Below are 22,118 nucleotides of genomic sequence, written 5' to 3'. Positions count from 1 at the left end.
AGGAAAGAGGTTGCGGTAACAACAACAATCGCTCCTCCTCCACCACTAAACAGGGACTTCCCTCTGCTCCCCAACAGCATTCCACTCCTGTGGGGGGCAGATTAACACAGGTACTGCCTGTCTGGAACTCTCTCACAACAGACAGGCGGGTGAGACAGATTATCCAACATGGCTACTGCCTAGAACTTACCTCAACCCCCCCAAACATACCACCCAGGCAACGTCCTATGTCTACAGATCACCTGGCTCTGCTTCAACAAGAAGTTTTAGCACTCCTACAAAAAGATGCTATTCAACTAGTCCCATTAGAGGAACAAGGAACAAGGGTTTACTCGCTGTATTTTCTAATTCCCAAAAAGGACGGGACACTGAGACCAATTCTCGACCTCAGGCCCCTCAACTATTACATACAATCAGATCATTTTCATATGATCACTCTGCAACAAGTGCTCCCACTACTGCAACAAGGCGATTTCCTTTCAACGCTAGACCTGAAGGACGCCTATTTTCCCATCCCAATACATCCTGCTTACAGGAAGTACCTACGGTTTGTAATACAAGGACAACACTATCAGTTCAAAGTCCTTCCGTTTGGTGTCACAACAGCACCAAGGGTGTTCACAAAGTGCTTAGCAGTAGTAGCAGCACATCTCAGAAGACAACAGATACATGTCTTCCATTATCTGGACGATTGGCTCATAAAAGCCAACTCATTCCACCAATGTGTCCAGCAGACAATTCAACTGTTGCACAACTTAGGGTTTACGGTCAACTACACAAAGTCGCACCTAGAGCCTTCGCACATGCATCAGTATCTAGGAGTTCCCATAAACACATCTACAGCTCTAGCGTATGCCCAGTACAGCCAGAATACAGACCATTCAAGCCTTAGTCTCCACCTTTCAACACCAACAGTCTCTCCAAGCAAGAGTGTTCATGAGATTAATAGGCATGATGGCATCTTGCATCTTCATAGTACCACACGCAAGACTGCAAATGCGTCCATTACAAGAATGTCTGGCACAGCAATAGAATCAGGCTCAAGGTCAGCTCACAGACCTGGTGTTGGTAGACAGCCGTACGCATCGCTCTCTGCAATGGTGGAACACCAAAAACATGACAAGAGGACGGCCGTTCCTCGAGCCTGTTCCACAAATAGTGCTCACAGCAGACGCATCCCTCACAGGATTGGGAGCCCATCTCTTACACCTACTCAAGGGCGATGGAACAACCAAACAAAAACTGTTCCATATCAACCATCTAGAGCTGCTAGCGATATTCTTAGCACTCAAAACTTTTCAACTTCAAGTACAGAACAAAGCTGTCTTAATCCGGACGGACAATATGACAGCAATGTACTATATACAAAAACAGGGGGGGACACACTCCCTGCAACTGTCCCAGCTCGCACAGAACATTTGGAGATGGGCCATTCCTCAAAACATATATCTGTTAGCGGAACACCTTCCAGGAGTTCACAATCAGATAGTGGATCTGTTAAGTCGGCAGTCACAACAGATTCACGAATGGGAACTACATCCACAAGTTCTTCAGCCATTCTTCCAATGGTGGGGGCATCCACACATAGACCTGTTTGCCACCCACGAAAATGCAAAGTGCCCAACCTTCGCTGCCAGGTTCCCACACCCACGGTCCGAGGGCAATGCAATATGGATGAACTGGTCAGGCAGATTTGCGTACGCTTTTCCGCCTCTCCCCCTCATTCCACTAGTAGTGCGCAAGCTCAAACAACAGTCTCTCAAGCTCATACTAGTAGCTCCCACATGGGCACGCCAACTGTGGTTCACCACACTACTAGATCTCTCTCTGGTTCCACATCAAAAGTTACAGCTCACACCCTCGCTGTTAACACAGAACCATGGAGAAATCAGACACCCAGACCCAAACCAACTGGATTTGGCGATCTGGCTCCTGAAGTCTTGAAGTTTGGTTATCTTAACCTACCACCAGACTGTATGAATATCATTAAAGAGGCTAGGAGACCCACTACTAGAGCGTGTTATGCCGCCAAATGGAAAAGATTTGCAATATATTGCAAAAATAATCACATTGATCCACTGGATGCTTCCATCCAAAATATCATTTGTTACCTTTTACATCTACAGAGGTCTAATTTGGCATACTCTTCCATACGCCTACATCTTGCAGCAATTGCAGCCTATTTACAAAACAGGCAACACCTGTCTCTTTTTAGGGTACCTGCAATCAAAGCATTTATGGAAGGATTAAAAAGATTAATCCCTCCCAGATTACCACCTTCACCTGTATGGAACTTGAATTTTGTCCTTAAGAGACTCATCGGAACCCCTTTTGAGCCTCTACATAAATGTGAACTGCAATTTCTGACATGGAAAACTGCTTTCCTTGTTGCCATCACCTCTCTCAGAAGAGTAAGTGAAATACAAGCGTTCACTATACAAGAACCATTTTTTCAAATACATCCTAATAAAGTGGTTCTTAGGTCCAATCCAAAATTTCTTCCAAAGGTTATCACACCTTTTCACCTAAACCAATCTGTAGAGTTACCTGTGTTTTTCCAAAACCCAGACTCTGTAGCAGAAAGGGCCTTACACACATTAGATGTTAAATGAGCTCTGCTATACTACATAGATAGAACTAAATCCTTTAGAAAGACAAAACAATTGTTTGTATCTTTCTCTCCTCCACACAAAGGCAACCCTATCTCTAAAGGTGGGATTGCCAGGTGGATTGTAAAGTGTATACAAATATGCTATCAAAAAGCTAAACGTACACTAACAGTTCCTCCTAGAGCACACTCCACTCGCAAACTAGGAGCCTCTATGGCTTTCTTAGGAAATATACCATTTTGCAGCGTGAATCTTTCTGCATTCACTATGCTGTGCATATTCCGCGGTCTTGTGGTTGGGTCCGGATTCGTAGTCTTTTCTTTGGTTTTTTTTGTTTTTTTTCGTCGCCCAGGTGGGCGTCGGCGTCACCCCTTCCTGGGTGTATTTCCGGTGACGTCTGCATGCTTCCTGCGGAAGCTCCCACCCTTGGGTGCCATCTTCAGATTCTTTTTTCCGCGGTCGGGTCTGGATCGTTCCCGTTGGGCTCCAGACATTTTTGGAGAAAGTACTAGAAAAGATTGAAATTGGAGAATATATCGAAAGAAGAAGACTACAGAAGACTTTGCCGACCACTGACGAGCGAAAGGGAGGAGAAATCATCGAGGATTTCGACGATCGTCGACGTCCACGCGGTCAGGGAGGCCTGAACACTCGATGATGGACAACACGCCGTTCAAGTTCTGCCCTAACTGCCACCACAAGTTCGCGCAGAAAGACCGACACCCGGTTTGCAACCTTTGCCTACCGGTGGACCACAGAAGCGAGGACTGCAACGCCTGCTCCGCCTTCGCCCCGAAGACCCTTCGTGTGAGGAAGAGCCAGAGGGTAGCGCACGCCACCCTCCAAGGAACAGCCCTGACGCCATCGCTGTACGAGCTGGGGATGTCCTCGGAGGAAGAGGACAACGCTGCCGGCGAAGACGACAGCTACACGGTCGTAGAGACCGATTACACAAAGACATCTGATAAGGTAGGAGACTCGTCGTTCCCCAAGAACACAAGAGACTCTGAGTCTCGAAAAAACGAGGGCAAGACCCCGAAAGCGCCGACTTAGAGACACCTGGCGTCCGCAGCTACCCACAGGCACAGCGGATACTCTGAGAAGGAGTCCCTGGCGCCGAGAGCTGTTGAACAGCAGAAGTCGTCGAAGATCGTCCCCAAAAAGGACCGATCGACGTCGAGGGAGAAAGACCCTAAAGCCCCGATGCCGTCCAGGGACCCGAAACCCAGTTCGACGTCCAAGTCCTCGGCACCGAAAATCTCGCAGCCGAGCCAGGCGCAGAAGAGAGGGGCCGAACAATCCGGCGCGGACAACGCGGCCGAATTGGAAAAGAAAAGACGGCGACTAGAAGCCGAAATGGAAAACATCTTGCAACGGAAAAAAGATTTCGACGCCAAGATGAGAGCCTTCACGATTCCCCACAAGACCAAGCAACCCGTGCAAGAAATGGTCGAGGAGGAAGACGAGCACGTCGAGGAACATGAGCCTGGCTCCGAAATGGTCGACGACCAGGAAGAGGACAAGAATCCTTATGAGACCTACAGCTATGAGGAGGAAGAGGACAGCAGGTTGGACGCCGAGTCGGCCACCTCTGACCCGCAGGAGGAGGATTACGTGGATGTCGACACCGAGAGCCCGTCGCCGCCGGACGACATCGGGGCCTACAACTCTGTGATAAGGTCTGCGGCAGCAGCTTTCAAACTCAAGCTCGACGAGGAGAAGCAGAAAGCGGACTTTCTCCTCAAGACATTACTCCCCATGCAAACAAGGAGCCAGTATCTACCTATGCTCGACAGCGTCTTGGCGCAGGGGATGGAAGCATTCAGGGAGCCCGCAACATGCAAGGCAGTCACTCCCAGAACGGAAAAGAAGTACAAGCATTCATCAAAGGACCCAGCCTACATTCGAGGTGTGGTCTCAGCTGACTCCATCATCACGGCCACAGCAAGGAAGAGGGCTAACGTAGCCACTACTTCTGGACCACCTCCTGATAAGGAGAGCAAAAGGATGGACTTAGTGGGCAGAAGGATCGAACGGAATGCCGCGACCCAATGGCGCATGGCTAATTCCAATGCCCTCATAAACAGGCACATGCACCAGATCATGGAGGAGCTAGGAAAACTGGTGAAAGACCTGCCCCAGGAGGCCAGGCAGAAGGCCGAGAAACTGGTGGAAGACGGGAAGAATGCAGCAAATTGTTGCCTCAAGACGGCCCTAGATGGAGCGGACACCTCCAGCAGGCTCATGATGATGGGTGTCACGGAAAGAAGACACGCATGGCTCAGAATCTCGGGCTTCAAGCCAGAGGTGCAACACAGCATCATGAACACTCCGTTCAACGGCGAGACGCTGTTCGGGGCAACAGTTGACGAAAAACTCAGCCAACTAAAGAAAGACAATGAAACTGCACGATCCATGGGAGCTTTGCAGTTCAGAGGCAACAAGAGGGGCACCCAGTCACGGAGGCCCGGCGGAAAAGGTGGAAACCAGCCAGGTACTTCACACCAGGCTTTCCAACAAGCACACCAGGCAGACTCGCAGGCGCAGCCGAGTCAGCAGAAGCAGTCCTGGCTGTACCAGTCAAGGGGCCAGTCCTTTCGAGGGAGAGGAAATGGACGAGGACAGCATAAAAGAGGGGACCAGCAGCCCGCCTCTAAATGACTTCAAAGACATCTGTGTGCCTGCCCACAGAAAAGATCCCAGGGGGCAGCACGTACAAAGGGGTCAGGACAACATGGACAACTACCACCACAGAACACCGGTGGGTGGAAGATTAAGATTCTACCTCCAGGAATGGAGAGAGATCACATCAGACAAATGGATACTAAACATCATCCAATTCGGCTACTGCATAGAATTGGAAGGGAGGCCAGTAAGCAGGAGACCAAAGAGAAAGCCACTAGCAAACAAACAGCTACAGCGGCTTCAGGAAGAAGCAAAAGAGCTCCTACAAAAGAAGACCATAGAACGGGTTCCCTTCAAAGAAAGAAACAAGGGAATATACTCAACGTATTTCCTCGTGCCAAAGGTCGACGAGACAATGAGACCCATTCTGGGCCTCAGGTTCCTGAACACTTTCATAAGAACACAAAAATTCAAAATGACCTCCCTGCAGGAGGTGCTACCGCAATTGCAGATTGGGGACTTCATGGTCACGATAGACCTCAAGGACGCCTACCTGCACATACCAATGAACGTAACGCACAAACATATGCTCAGGTTCACGGTCGGAGACAGCCACTACCAATTCACAACACTAGCCTTCGGTCTAAAATCAGCACCGAAGGTCTTCACAAAGTGCCTCGCGGCAGTCGCAGCGCACCTACGAAGGAAGGGAATACACGTATATCCTTACCTGGACGACTGGCTAGTGAAAGCAAACTCGTACCAGAAATGCAAGAGAGACGCACATACAGTGACGAGAACGCTGATAAACCTGGGGTTCTCCATCCATTGGAAAAAATCATCAATGGAGCCGGAACAAGTAAAGATCTTCTTGGGGGGCACAGATCAACACCTTGCAGGGCAGAGTATTCCCCAGCAACAAGAGAGCAGGGGCCCTGGTGAGGGAAGCTCGCCTCTACCGGAAGGGACAAGCTCGGACAGTGAGGACAGCGAGCAAGATCTTGGGGATGATGGCATCATGCATCCACCTGGTACCAAACGTACAACTTCACATGAGACCCATCCAAGAATGGCTCCAGGAACAATGGTCACAAGCTTCAGGGAGTTGGGAGGATCTAGTGGTTGTGACACACGCAGTGCAGAAGGAAATGACATGGTGGACCATGGAGAACATAGCAAAGGGAAAACCTCTTACACCCCCAACACCAACATTGACCATCACCACAGACGCATCCCTGATGGGATGGGGCGCTCACATGGAAGAGCTCAAAGTCGGGGGCCTGTGGACACCAGCAGATGCGTCAAAGCACATCAGTTATCTAGAATTGAAAACAATCTTCCTTGCATTGAAAGCCTTCCAGACAAGACTGTACAAGCAGAGGGTGTTGCTGCAGACAGACAACACCACAGCGATGTTCTACATCAACAAGCAGGGTGGAACACAGTCAACAATGCTTTCGACACTGGCGCAGGAGATATGGAGATGGGCCATCCCCCTCAGGATAGACCTACTGGCCATACACCTACCAGGGAAGGAGAACATTCAGGCAGACTGGCTGAGCAGACAGACATCGACATCCCACGAGTGGGAGCTCAATGCCCAGGAGACGAAGTGGTTGTTCAACAAGTGGGGAACGCCATCAGTGGACCTGTTTGCAACATGCCAGAATGCCAAATGCCAAAGCTTCGCATCCAGACAACCCGAAGAAGGGTCCTTTGGGAATGCCCTATGGATAGATTGGTGCGGGACATTTGCTTATGCTTTTCCCCCGATACCACTGATACACAGAGTACTGAGCAAGTGCAGAGCGAGCAACATGACCCTGATACTGGTCGCACCACAGTGGGCCAGACAGACATGGTACTCGCAGATCATGGCGATGGCACAGAGTGCACCCCACAGATTCGGCAGAAGAAAAGACCTGCTTTCCATGCACAACGGAGAGGTACTGCACCCAGAGCCAGAGAGCCTGAGCCTAGTGGCGTGGCTCCTGAGGACATAGAATTCGCACACTTGAGACTGCCTGAGAGCACCCTCAGGGTCCTTCGGGAGGCACGAAGGCCCAGCACACGGAAGTGCTACGGGGCAAAGTGGAAGAGATTCACAATATGGTGCAGGAAGGAAAGACTTCACAATAAAATGAAGAAGGACTCCACAGTGCTAAAATACCTCACGCACTTACTGGAGAAAAAACTCAGCTCGTCCTCCTTAAGAGTCCACTTGGCAGCGATAGTCGCCTATACAAGGGGTGAGATGGGCAGGAGCTTCTTCACGTCACAGGTTGTGAAGAGATTCCTAGAAGGAGTGAAGAGGATCGCACCACCCAAGCGGGTGCCACCACCGGCTTGGAACTTGAACATAGTCCTGACGGAACTCATGAAGGAGCCCTTTGAACCGCTCCACAAGGCCTCACTAGAAATGCTGACCATGAAGACAGCTTTCTTAGTTGCAATAACGTCCCTACGACGAGTGAGCGAGCTTCAAACGCTAACTCTGCAGGAACCATACATACAAATACACAATGACAGGGTTGTGATGAGGACTGACCCACACTTCTTGCCAAAGGTGGTGTCCAGATTCCATATGAACCAGTCCGTACAGATACCAAGTTTTTTCCAAAAACCAACAAATAGCGAAGAGCGGGCCCTTCACACCCTAGACGCCAGAAGGGCGGTCATGCACTATATCAAGAGGACAAAAGGACACAGGAAGACAAAGCAGTTCTTCGTGTCATTCGCCAACAGTTTCATGGGTAAGGCTGTAACAAAGAACACTATTGCACGATGGATCGCGCAAACAATCCAACTCTGCCACAAGCGGGCAGGGCAAGAACTAGCAGAGGGACCACGTGCCCACTCCACTAGGAAAAAGGGTGCGACGATAGCCCTCCTGGCTAATACACCCATACAAGACATATGCCTGGCGGCAACATGGGCTTCAGTGCACACATTCACGAAGCACTACTGCGTTGATGTTCAAATGAACAAAGAAGCACAAGTTGGACAAAAGGTGCTCCAGCACATATTCAAGAACCAAAGCTCATCTTCCACCCAGCCGCCACAGAAATGAGAAACCGCTACAAAATCTATGCACAGCATAGTGAATCCAGAAAGATTCACGCTGCAAAACGAATAGTTTCTTACCTGTCGGTGTAGTTTTGCAGCTTGATGATCTTTCTGGATTCACTAGCGAACCCACCCACCTCCGCCAGAAAGATGAGGCTGGAGAGAGAAAGAGGTGGTCCAAAAAAAACAAAAAAAACAGAAATGACTTTATATTCAAAGCGGTTAAAAGAAGTTTCACCTACATAGAACATTGCCATCACTTCGGAGACTAAAGAAACACGGAAAAAAAGAATCCGAAGATGGCGCCCAAGGGTGGGAGCTTTCGCAGGAAGCATGCAGACGTCACCGGAAATACACCCAGGAAGGGGTGACGCCGACGCCCACCTGGGCGACGAAAAAAAAAAAAAAAAACAAAGAAAAGACTACGAATCCGGACCCAACCACAAGACCGCGGAATATGCACAGCATAGTGAATCCAGAAAGATCATCAAGCTGCAAAACTACACCGACAGGTAAGAAACTATTCGTTAGAGGACATATGCAAGGCAGCAACATGGTCTACACCACACACCTTCACTAAACACTATTCTGTTGATGTTCAAGCCAAGCAGCAAGCTGCAGTAGGCCAGGCTGTCCTTAGAACACTATTTCAGACTACTGCAATGGATACAAGCGACCACCGCTAGGGGAGACACTGCTGCACAATCAATGCATAGTGTACGATCTGCAGCTCATATGCCTCGAACGGAAAATGCTACTTACCAGTATGCATCTGTTCTTGGCATGTAGAGCTGCAGATTCGTACACGCCCTCCCGCCTCCCCGGACTTGTATCCATTCCAGTTCTCATCTTACTTAGATGCACACGCATGGACATCACTTTTTTTCTCTTCACTTATACTAACTCCATCATTTCCCATTATGGCGAAAAACAATCTAAGGATGCAGCCGATGCCCATGCACAGTATTGTCCAAGGGAGGAGTCACCTATATTGTGACTACAAAGACTTCTCCAAGAAGACAACAACCTGCAATCATCCGAGCCCAACACCAGGTGGCGATCTAATGCATAGTGTACGAATCTGCAGCTCTAAATGCCAAGAACAGATGCATACTGGTAAGTAGCATTTCCTTTTCCTACATCATGCAAGCTTGTATACCCATAAGGAGAAAGGAACTTTTTGGCAATCCTACCTAAATACGCTAGGAGGACAAATTCTGGGTCAAGATGACCTTTTTATGAATGAGACGGAAGGATCGAGAGCTTGTTGAACAAAGAAACTCTAGTATACAAGGCTATCTCGAGCAAAAAACGATCTTCTCCATTGAGCATTGTTTATTAGGTAACATTGGTCACTGGGAACAGGGAGTGATATTTGGATTACAGGCTGGAACCATACGCAATATTTTGGGTTTTCCTCTTGAAGTAGTGATAACATGGGTATCTGTCATGACGTTTCAAAACAGACATTGCTGCACTTTTTTTGGGTGTAAATTCTATGAATTGCATACTAAAATATTTTTACTGACACTTAAAACAAAGACGTTTTAGAAGGTGCATACCAGCACTTGTTTTTATAATTAATTTGTGATGATCTGTTGCATAATCATTCCTCAAATGTTCTGTGAGATGTTGAGTCCATGTGTGAATAATTTATGGAACTATTGTTCTGTATTTTAATATGTTACTGGTGTACTTTTATGATTATTAAGTCAATAATTGAATAGAGTTATTTTGATATGTCTTGATTACTATTTATTGGGAAATTGTAGCAACAGAAGCAGGTAGATCACCAGGGTATAGGACAACACTATACAGTGGGGCAGTTGTTGGTGGGTACATAAATTATCCTGTATCGCTACGAAGAACCTTGCTTCTTTGTCAGTTCTCCGTAGTTTTCTGTCAGTTATGTACTTTTTGTCAGCTGAATAACAATGTGGGCCCAGGGCACAGAGGCAACAGACTGTTTCTCACAGTTAAAGCCCCGTTACCTTTGATTCCCCTGGGAACAACAGGAGCCAGGTCTCTCGGTGAATGTAGAATGAGGGTCTCCCAAGAGCAAAGTAGCAATAAGGGATTAACTGACGAATTGGCATAGTGCCAGGTCCCACTTGTGTATGGCACCAGCCCATAAGGTTTTGCCTATTAGGTCTTCAATATGAAGGCATTTGGGTTTAGCCCTTCAAATGAGTCCCATGTCTAATAAGCACCCCATTCGTCTTCACGTAGGGAAAAAAATGCTTTGCTGTTCCTCCCACTTGAAATTTTATGCTAAAAGTGCAGTCGTAGGTATGTAAAGAACGTCCTGGGGTGTCTGTCTTTAGTGCAGAAGGTGCCATGACTCCCAGGACAAGGGACGTGAAGGGCTCACTGTACTCTATTCTGTCTGTCTTCTTCTACCCAACCAGAGGGTGGTCGGCACCATTTTCCTTGCTTAGATTATGTCCTGTGGCACCCTTGGCGTTCTACTGAAAGCTGCATGATGCATTTGTACCCCTTTATGGAGATGGGCTTGAGATAATTAGTATAGGAAAATACATAATAACTCCATAGTGCCTTTATAGGTACATAATATATTGCCTATGCTCGGCAATTAGCAGGACATATCAGAGTCCTAAGTGTTTACAAAGGTGCTGCCACCGTGATAGTTACTGAGACATGCTGATAATGTGTATTTGAAGTAGGGCGTCACGGGTTCAACAAAGGTCCAAGGCATCCTTTCATCCTTTGGAGGTTGAAGAGTACCATTAAAATGTATAATTGTAATAACTGTTATGTACAGCAATGTGAAATCGAAAAACTGCAGTGATTATTGTAATAAAAATGATAGTGTTACTAGTGGCACTTTAATGCACCTCATTAGCTGTCATTCAGGGTTAAGTTCTACTATCATTCTCTGTTACAACTGCACACCTAATTTGCTCTGATTGCAAAATAATTCCCCTATGGACTACTGGTGTCTTTGAACAAGTGTACTTCAAGATCATTAATGTCTAAATCTCCTAGAGCAGTTTTTGACATGGTATTTTCTCTTCTCAGGCCTGCAGCTCGACATTAAGAAGCCAAGGCTGATGCACGGCACCCTCATCATGAAGGACAATGTACGTTCTTGTCTGTTTTATGTTGTTGCTCTTTCTGAGTGAGTGTACCACGCCAGGTCTGAGTTCTACATACAGCTTCAGTTGCAATACAAGTTGAATGAAAAAAGGTTCATTGCAATTAAACAACATCCCTTACTGATTGTGGTTGTTCCTAACTAGTCCTGTTCCAACCCCACAGAAATTCATCCCAGATTAACATTCCAATAAGGAACGGCAGCCATCAGCATGGATACGTGCACCTTAGAACATACCGCGCGAGGCAATGATGCAGCATCAGCTATGATGAAAACCGCATAAAGCATAGATAGGACAAACTAAAGCAAGCATAGCTAACAGATAGAGCAGTGCTGTGGTAAGCTTACATTCACAGACCTGCTGCTTTCTAGATTGTGTTGATTGCATTCTGGACCATTGTCCTACCAACAACTTACTTAACAAATTGCTGAAACATGCTTAATAAGTTGGCTTGGGTGTTGGATTACTTTTCCTCACCTGCCGCATTGTATGAGCTGACTCTTCGGGAACACCATGAATACATTTGTCATAGCCAACATATCATCCCTTCACTGCCAGCTGCCCCTCAAAACATCCCACTCCTACTTCAAGTCTCTTTATTGTGCATGGTGATTTAACAAGTCTAAAATGCTTTTCCGGATAGCAGTATGTTAGGAGCACTTTCCCATGATCCTCTGCCCACATCATCACGAAGAGTTGCACCCTAAATTGAGGGAGTCCTGTGCTCATTACTAGCTTCTACATCAGCTGGCACAGCTCGAAACTGACCATGTATGAGGCACGGTAATAACCAACGTATTTCCACTTTCTCCCAAAATGCAGTGAAGCATATGTTCATGTGGCCACATCCAAGCGCCCATCTCTTTCTGTACATTCAAGCCCAGCTACTGCGGCCAGCAGACATTAATCCAGAATCTCCAGACCTTGGAACTTCATCATAAAAAGAGCCGCTGATACCCTGCCTGCCTTCCAGCCATGCCCAAGAGACGAGAGTCATGGCATATAGAAATGTTATTGCGGTCACCAGTCTAAATTATCCTCCAAAGAACAAAAATATAGCTGTTTTGAGCACCTCTCAATGGTCAGGGCTTGTAACAACTTTATTTGAAAGATCTTGTAATCTTGCCAAATCTCACTATAGAACTTCAGCAATGACTGTAATAACAAAACAATCAAAAGATTGTTGTATGAACCCCAATTCATTCAATCCCGATACCGCACTGAAGATCAGATCGCTTTCATAAAACAGGAAAGAAGAGGCAGTCTCCATCAAAACTGATGGCCTTCTCCATGACCCAAGGATAATACCTTTCAGGTCTTCAAGACAAATTTGACAGCATCAGAACATGCATTTCCCTTTCAAAAATTTCCGGCGTTCCTGTTATTGTTCCCCCTCTGCTACAAGTGCAACTCAAAGACCTACTATCCTGTACCCTTTTTGTTTTGGTGTTTAAGGTGCAATAGTATGTGGCTTGAAACCCCCTCCAAAGACAGATTTCTAGAACTGCTTAAAATGGAACTTGTGCAGTTTTTCCAGAAAACACCTTTGTAAATTCAGGAAGTCTTTGAAACAGAAAAGCAGTTTAGAAACACATTCTCATCACCAATGAAATATATCAAGACAGTGGCTATATCGAATCTGTTAAAAACAACTGGCGTATGTGCGTCGGGTGGATAATCTGGGATAGCCAAAACGTTACTTGGACGGTTTCTTGTCCAGCCACTCTCCTTTTGATGCTTCCATGCTTTTACCGTCACTCCAGAATTTTTCATGGAGCCAACAAAATGCTAATTGCACAAACATGCCACCCATCACAACACAGGCGATAGTATGTATGCAGCTTGAATGTTAGTCATTGGTAAGAGTGAAGGGCTGACAGTGGAAACTGGATATCATCCATTTTGAAGTTGAAATGTATGTGTCATATCTGTTATATATGTTGTATCTTTACTTTTGTGGGAGTTTTTCATTCTATAGGATGGGTTGTGGGATCACTGTTTTTATTTTTTTACATGTGCTTCTTTATAGGTTTTCTTGACCTAAACCGTATCTTTGTGCCTCGGATTTGTACTGCCTTATCTAAAGCTTTTCGCTCTCTTTATTCTACCAAAAACCCTCCACTAGCTGCATTCTACTTTATTTTTGTTTGTGGTGATATAGGCACCTGTAGCCTAGGCCCTCTGCATCTTACAGCCACCCAGTAGGATCAAGAAGCACAGATCCCATCAATCCTTAGAATTCCCTTATCTTACGTTTAGTATGGCAGAGCCAAACTAACTGACTTGTTTGCCACCAACGTGTATGTTAGCGCAGGTCGTCCAAAATTATCAGTACAACTGCGATATCAAAATATTTCAGCTCGCTCCTGGTTTCCAGTGGAGACCATAGTTTGAAGAAACCTGCATCTCATATCGAAGCACCTATGCTGATGAAGATAGTCTCATACCTTTGAACTCGTTATGAGGATTCTGGTAAATGTGTGCTAATGTCAGACCACCAAAGTCAACAGAACCAGGTGTCCCTTTAACGCCAGGGGTGCGGAGTTAACTGTGATTGTAGGTTAAAGCCTGAGAATCTCTTGAGGAATTACTGGGAAATCAGTAGTCTTGAATTACATTCCCATTGTAATTCGTAATTTTGCCCCACTGTTTCTCCTGGAGATTTTGTCTGCTTTTTGCAACAAAATTCTCCTGGTAAAACATTGACAGGATTGTGGTATCTTTAAAACCTTATAATTACCGTTGGGGCCACTAAAAGGGTTATCTGTCCATTAAGGAATATAGCTCTCTCATAATGAGCAATGACCTTCAAGTGACAACAGTCACTTAACCCTACCCGCACAGCTACTGGCAAACTTCCATTTGCACAAATTAATCAGCAATTCTATGTGTGCTCTATTATCACTTTTAATTAGTTAAACGTACATTATACATTAGAAAACAAACATAACAATTCTTTCACTTTCTTCTTGTATGGACCTTATCCATTTGTCCATTATCCTAAACTAGACATAAACACACCTGTCTATGTAAACAATAATCAATTTTAAATTTTGAAACAATGTTGCTGTTGTTTGCAAGTCCCAATGCATTTCGGGAATAAATCCCTTCTTCAAAGGACCTGTAAAAAAAAAATGTTGACACAAATATATGTATATTTTCCAATACTCAGCACATTGAATAGCAGAAACAATCACGATTAATATTCAGTAATTAGTACCAAAGTTACTAACTGATCAGTGGAATGTAACCAACACCAATTGAAAACTGTGAAAAAACGTGAGCCTTAGCATTTTATAGGCTAACATAGCCATGAACTACTCACCAACAATCTTGCAGTTGAAATAAAGTACCTCTGTGGGTTCAACAGTCGGAAACAAATATCTGAAAAAATACAACAATCTTGATCTACTAACTGCTAAAAATTTACCACAACGTTCAACACAATTACCCTGAGTGTAAACACCATCCTAAGTAATTCTCTGCCTCAACTAAAAACCAGCAGTTCGACAGTTCAAATGTTGTACAAGCAATCGATAAGCATCAGCAATCTCGCTAGAAGCATACCATTCACATAACCGCCATACCTGATGGTGGAATGTAGTCAAAATTGGACGAGCCCTGTGAATCCAAACATAAGAGAATGAAGATCATAACACTCCTAAACCACAATGGTTTGTCAAATAGTATACAGTCTAACCTCGCCAATTACCTTCCTATTGAACCAGGCTCTGGAATGATTTTAATCCATGTAATCACCGCAATATCGTAGATACCGGCCCCTCCTCTTTTATATGCTTTTGTAGTTCCACGAACTCCTTTCTACTAAATGAAATGCGCTCTAGTTAAACATCCAAACATAAAGTATACTAAATCAACAGCGCAAAATACAACCGAACTCTCATTACCTTGAGCTCAAGCAACACCCCACCACGTCTCTGCTTCTTGCCTTGATGCCCGCTTCTTCAATCTTAATTCACATCTCCTGCAACCACATAACGGACGGGTTAACAGAATGCTCACCTCATATTGAGCTACTTGCTAACTATCCTGGAAACCCCAAAACGTACCTCCGATAGTGAACTTCGATGCTTGTAGAGTCCTGATACAACAGGCTTATCGACGCCATTGAACGACTCCACAGTGTAAATACTCTTAGAACTAAACATCAAAGACGGACCGCTAGTCTCCCTGCAATTCCTCTGACAAACGTCGGCCATCTTAGAAGAATAAACGATTAAAATAGCTTTATTGGGCCCTGAGTCGGACGTTAAAATACAATTCCGACATGAAGAACCACGCCATAAGCTAATACCCTCACCTACCCGTAACAAAAATAGGAACATTTTGAAACTACATTAAAATAAAGTAAAATAAAAAGTGAATAGATCACCAATGATCGTACCAAACCAATCTCTCAAAAAATAAAAAACATACCGTTGCAATATCGTGCCTATTAATACAGCCTAAAGTACATAAACCATAAGTCATGAAATTTAAATAATGTCTATTGATCAGTGAATCATAACCTCAAAAGTACATACACATTATTACTTCAGTATTATGCAATGTCCACTCATTAAAACCTACCATATATGTAGAATTCATTGCCTCAATCAATACCTGCCACTGTTGTTGTTAGTTACCCTGTCTATCTCTTCTGAAAATAATTTATTTCTAGTTGTATGACACTGCATGAACCTCTTATTTCAGCTCCTGGAGCAATGGACGCTCACTGTACTCCCGTCTTGTTGTTAAAGGAAACAAATCATGTCCAATTTGTCGTTGAAGCCTTTCGGCATCATGGTCTCAAGAAATTTGAACCACCAAATCTCCCTTTTTGATAGCCATTTGGCGTTCTCACGATCTGGTTCCAACTTAATTTGCTCTAAAACCTTAAATCGCAATTGTGGAATGGTGTGATTCATTTCCGTCCAATGAGTAGCAAGGCTCGACGTTGTGGTCTTATTGCGGATTCTACTTTATGTTCAGTAATGCACACTTTTATTTTACGCTCAGTCTTGCCTACGTAAAGTTTTCCACAAGGTCATTTGATACTATAGATTACTTGTGATGAGTTGCAATCTGTCTGGCATTTCAGTTTGACTCTTTTACCCGTTTGGGGATGTAAAATGAATGGCCCCACAATTACATTATTGCAATGCGTGCAGTTTTGGCATTTTCTCATCCCTGGATTAGAACATTGTGTCCGCTGTGATGTAGTGGCATTTGTCACCAGCTCTTTTAAATTCTTACTCCTAGTATATGAAAATAAGGGTCTGCTGGCAAACAATCCTTGAAAGTCTTCTTCTTGTTGTAATAGTTCCCAGCAGGTATTCAAGATGTTTTTAATTGGCATTGATTGTGTAGAATATTTAGAAACGAACACCAACCTTTCTTTTTTAATCTCGATTTGACTTGTAACAATGTTTCCCTCTGTACTGTTTCCATTCTTCTTTCTGCTGTCTGTACAATCACTAGGATACCCGCAAGCCAAAAACCTATGTCTTTGTCTTTCCACCTCTTGTGTGAATGCCTGCTCACTCGATGCAATACGTTTGATACGCAAAAATTGAGAAAAAGGCAAAATACGCAGTAATGCCTTTAGATGAAAGCTGCTGTACAATAACGCGTTATTGCGATCTGTAGGTTTAAGATAAACTGCAGTTTCCAATTGGCTATCTTTTATGTCTGCTGAAACATCCAGAAAAGGAATTTTAGAGTTGTCAACAGTATACGTGAATTGGATTCTCATATTTCTTGTGTTAAGTTCTTCAATTTTGTTGATCAACAAAGACTCTGGCCCTCTGCATAGCAAAATAATGTTATCAATATATCTTTTGTAAAAGTTTGTGTGTTCATTCCAAACTGCATTTTTGCCATGAAGGTATTCGCAAAAGCTGGGGCTCCCGAGAACCCCATGGATGTACCACTGATTTGTAAAAAGTAGTCTCCCTTCCATTTGAAGTACGAGTGACGTAAACAAAATTGTAACAACTCCAATATGAACACAGTGTGTGCTGCCACTTGAGGTGTTTTTAGAAGTGCCCATTCACATGCTTCCAATCCTTCTGCTAATGGAATAGATGTATACAATGCGGTGACATCGATAGTGCACAAAAGTAAATTCTGATGGTCTAAATCCACAGACTGTAGAAGTTGAAGAAAGTGTGCCGTATCTCTCACATACGTCACCCAACCTTGCACAAACGTTTGTAAAAACTCATCAATGTATTGACCCAATGGCTCAAATATAGATCCACAGCCACTTGCTATTGGTCTTAATGGAGGTTCTAGTATTCTTTTGTGAATCTTTGGGAGCATGTATAATTCAGGACATCTTGGATGTTGGGTAGTCAAAAGGTTTTTGGTGTTAATGTTTATCCATCATAATGAGGGCTCTCCTCGTCTCTCCTCTTCCTCTCCCAGAATTGTATTTTCTGGTGCCAAACAAAGAGCCTCATTTAAAGATTCGTACATTTTTCATATATGTAAGACCTTGGAAGATGTGCCTTCCGTCGATCCTGGTGTACCCCTGCATCATAGAGACCAGGTGGGAGTCTGGGTGCTTGGTTCCCAATGGCGGAAATGTGTTGATTTCACTATAGAAACCTTCTTATGAATCTGAAACATTTTGGTTTTGGCAGGATTAGTTTGCAAAAATGTTGGCTCTCTTAGACTTTTCACCAGTTGTCTCCCTGATTCTTTCTCACAGAGCTTCCGCTTGGTCTCTCCTGAGCAAGCGCTGAAAGAGGTGGGCCTGAGTGAGCACCAGCTGCGCTTCACATGCCGGGTTCACATCCAAGATACTTGCAAGGAGCAAGAAATGGTACAGCGAATCTACAACCATCTCAAGAGGTAGGTTTTAGAGGCAGGCTCACCGGTCATACTAAGGATGAGATTGGAATGTGAATTGCTTCCTCTTGATGTCCTAGTTGAAAGGTTATTTGCACATGTTATAAGTGGGTATATCTAGTGTAGTGGCAGGTAAGTCTGCTAGCCGCTGTTTGAAAGCCAATGTAAAACTGAACATTTTCGTGAGTCACAAGGTCATGACCCTGTGATGATGATGGGGACGTCTTTAGAGGTTCCTGGCTTTACTTCATTTTAACTCCATTTGGGTATATTTGGCCTTATTACCCAAGCTCCTTTCTTTGTAATGGAATCTTTTGTAATGTGTACTACACCCGGGATATGTACATCCCTTTTCAAATATTCAAAATAGTTCTAAAACAAAGTAATGCATCACTCTTGAATATACACATTTGAACTGAGATTTGAGTGAATGAGTTTGTGGTATTTATTCTATTGTCACATTCTAAAGTTGAAAACTAACATCCTATCCTAATGAAAAATCACATAATCACAACCCCGAAGCCCTCCTCTACAGAATGTATGCATAGGTAGATTTTGTTGATGTAGAACCTTTTATGGAGGGTTGCCCACTTTTTATCTGAAACATTTGTAGAAAATAAAGAAAAAAATTTAAAGACAGTGTAACTTTTAATGTTATTCTATCAATCAAAGATGGTTCTTTATGTTATTTTTTTCAAAGAAAGCGGAAGGTGCACACGTTGCGGAGTCAACCGGCACTCCGGTTACTACACCGTTACAGGAGGAGACGCTGCCCTTTCAGAATATTTGCTGTATCTCGCTACCTGAGACTAGTCGCTTCTACACTATTGCGCCAATTGGAATTCGCCTCCTTCCGCGACTGTTTATATATTAGAGTTTTGAAAAACAGATTGCTATTGATATCATTACTTCTATTTGCGGTCGTACTTGATCGTACACACCTGTTATTATATTTGTTCAAGACCATACAAAAGAGCCCTGACGAAGTTCCCACTGGCAAAGAACGGGAACTAAGCGCGTTGGCTGTGTGCCAGTTTTAAAGATTTATTCAAATAAAAAGAAGTCATTTTGGAATTTACTTTGACTGCTGCGTCTTAACTCCGCAACGTGTGCACCTTCCGCTTTCTTTGAAAAAAAACGCTAGTTTCTGACACCTCTGGACGGCGGGTGTGGGAAGTGATTGCACCACCGTAAAATACACTGTACATAAGGACTGGATGTGCAGGACCTTGGTCTGCCGCTCGCCTTTTCTTTGATGGTTCTTTGTCATCTGTATGAATGGTTCCAGTCTACATATTTGTACTGCTATTTGGAGATCAGTGTGGTATTCTGCTCTATCTATGTATTTCTTCATTGGTATTCTGTGCCCTGCTGCTCAGCCATAGTGTGAATGATGTCATAGAATGTTCATGAGTGCCTGGTTGAGGGAATGTCAGTTGGAGTGGGTTGGCTGAGCAACTGGGATGCTGCAACCGGTTATAACTTACATATCCTGTAACCAATTACTCCTGCTCAAACTGAATAATAAACTTCCATCTTGATTCATCATCATCTCTGCCTACCCTCATCCATACAATTTACACTGGCAACGAGCCGAAAACTGGCCTACTGTGGAGAAAAGGCCACTGCTGCAACAGGGGAGGAGGCATGATTGAACCTGCAGTGTAACTGAATTCCCACAAGAGACTAATAAATAATTAGGAGGATTACTAAGAAAATCTTATTCATTCCTGCCAAATAAATGAACAAAAACCTGGGCACACGTATTACATTCAACAGTTGATACAATATTGTAAATATGATATAGTCAACACCGGTGATTTTCTTATTGGTTGTTTATGTGAAGATGTTCATGGGAAAAACAACGCCAGCCGGCACGTGTTTCGTCAACAGGTCAATGCCTGTGACTCTTCAGGGCTGGGAACAAGGTAATATAAGAAAATACATTATGCATAACACACAGATATCGTTGGGCACACTGGCAAGCGAATGGTAGCATAAGAAGTGACTTAAGTGGGGTGACTAATAGAGCACCAAAATGAGCGTGAAACCCTTACATAAGAGACCTGTAAAAAACAAAAGCAAAATAACAATGGTAGATGCTGAGAACAGTCCTAATGGTCCAATAGGAACAGGCAATAAGCACTGAAAGCAACCTGGCCTTTAGCGGTTCCAAAGGAAAAAAAGCCAGTACGGGCGAAATTCGCTTGGAAATCTTCCACATGTAGTCGTTCTCAAGGAATGAGGTGGATATGAAAGACCAAAAGAGATCAGGTGCATGATTCGCTTGGAGAGCATACAACTAGTAGTGCCTCTCAAGGAATGGATGGAAACAAGGAAAATGATCTACAAAACGTACATAAATTAAATTGACAAAAGGCGAAAGAAATTAGTGCGAACACGAGTGCAACAAGGTGAAACAACTAATTGTAGCGACAGAGTGAAAACGAGAAAACAGATGCTATGGCATAAAAACAGAGGTACGGAGAAGATCACTGTTGAATAAAGGTGCGGTTTGCTGGTATGAAAAGGAAAACAGTTTATGCTCAATACTAGCGCCGGCAAGATTGTACATAATATGGCATGCATCACTGAGAATACGATAATAACATAATTTAATAATTTAATGAACAAAGGTGCCACTGTTGTTAAAGAACGAGGCTAACAGTGGTGCAAAAGTAGATGTGGGAGTGAAGTAAAGTAAGTGAGGAGTAGCAGCTGGAGATAAAGGAGTGAGGAGTGACAAACTGGTACATACATGGTGGCTATAAGCCAAGCAACGGTAATGTCAACAGCTATGTTAACAAATACGGAGCATTTACCTTAAGAAGCGTGGAGGCGGTATCTGAGGGAATAAGGAAAGAGAGAGAAAGTGGGGGTGAGAACAGGGTGGTTCTTAAATATCCGGAAGTGCACAACGTTATGAGCGTGCACCGCTGAGCAGAGTTTCTTTTAGGACGGCAGACTGCAAGTAAGTCAAACGTACTCAGCCCTCGGAGCCTCTTCAAATCCCACAAGAAAGACTAGTGCCCCAAAAACAGAGATGCTGGCCTCTGCCGCTCACCAGCCACGCTCACACAATGGGAATAAAATTCAAGTGCAGAAAGTCAATCCCAGTGGTAGGAGTGCTATTATAAACTCACCACAAGAACAAATAAGATGGTTCAATACAATCAAATGCTGGTGTTAATTTAAAAAAAGCTGCCAGTTCAATTCACGAACTGTTCTCCTTACACACTTGACCAAATTCCTGCATTCCCTTCAACAGCAGGACTGTCAGTTCAAAATACTCGCAACCAGTTCACTGTAAGCCTGCAAGTTATGTTAAGACAGCAGTTGCAGGTTCAATCTGCTGCATCGAGAAAAAGAGGAATCGTTCCCTGAGCATTGCAAATTTTTTCTGTTATATATGATCAAATATCAAATTGTTGATCCATATACAACAATGACATCAAATGTTAGTCCCTAGTCTTTTTTTTCTCATATCTTGTGCTTTCAAGAAGACTTGTTTGTTCACAATTCAGCTCTTTGACGACAAAGCCTACATGTGTTTCGTCTATAGGATAATGCCCAAAAGACTTCCTCAGGGATTGGACTGTTTTAATATTGGAAATCACCAAAAGTCTCCAGTTAGTAATTGTAGCAACAATCATACCCAAAGTCCAATTATCCTAATAAAAATATTCCACATAATCATAAGTCAGTGGTTAAATTCTTCAAGTTTAGGATTTATGAGCAATCTTCCCCTGTCACTTGTAGCCACAATATAACCAGCATCACAAAGTAATGATTGAAAAAAATATCGTCGATTTATGATCAAATTCCTCAAAAGGACGTATCTATAGTG

At 44.0% G+C, this 22,118-nt stretch overlaps 1 protein-coding gene and 1 pseudogene across 1 annotated transcript in view; both read left to right on the top strand.

Moving 5' to 3' along the window:
* LOC147665049 (integrator complex subunit 11) overlaps positions 1 to 22,118 on the top strand; it is a gene marked incomplete at its 5' end in the record, with an annotated part of 148,194 nt that overhangs the window by 106,946 nt on the left and 19,130 nt on the right. The window contains 2 exons of the mRNA XM_086949795.1: positions 11,340 to 11,401; positions 18,132 to 18,274. Of these exons, the coding sequence (XP_086805921.1) occupies positions 11,340 to 11,401; positions 18,132 to 18,274 (205 nt within the window). The remainder of the gene's footprint in view (positions 1 to 11,339; positions 11,402 to 18,131; positions 18,275 to 22,118) is intronic.
* On the top strand, positions 5,650 to 11,109 carry LOC147665050 (uncharacterized; annotated as a pseudogene).

This window comes from Lissotriton vulgaris, unplaced genomic scaffold, assembly GCF_964263255.1.
Source record: "Lissotriton vulgaris unplaced genomic scaffold, aLisVul1.2 SCAFFOLD_584, whole genome shotgun sequence".
In the NCBI taxonomy this organism is placed as follows: Eukaryota; Metazoa; Chordata; class Amphibia; order Caudata; family Salamandridae; genus Lissotriton; species Lissotriton vulgaris.
Note: the sequence above shows the minus strand (reverse complement) of the source record. Positions and strands in the feature narration are given on the sequence as shown.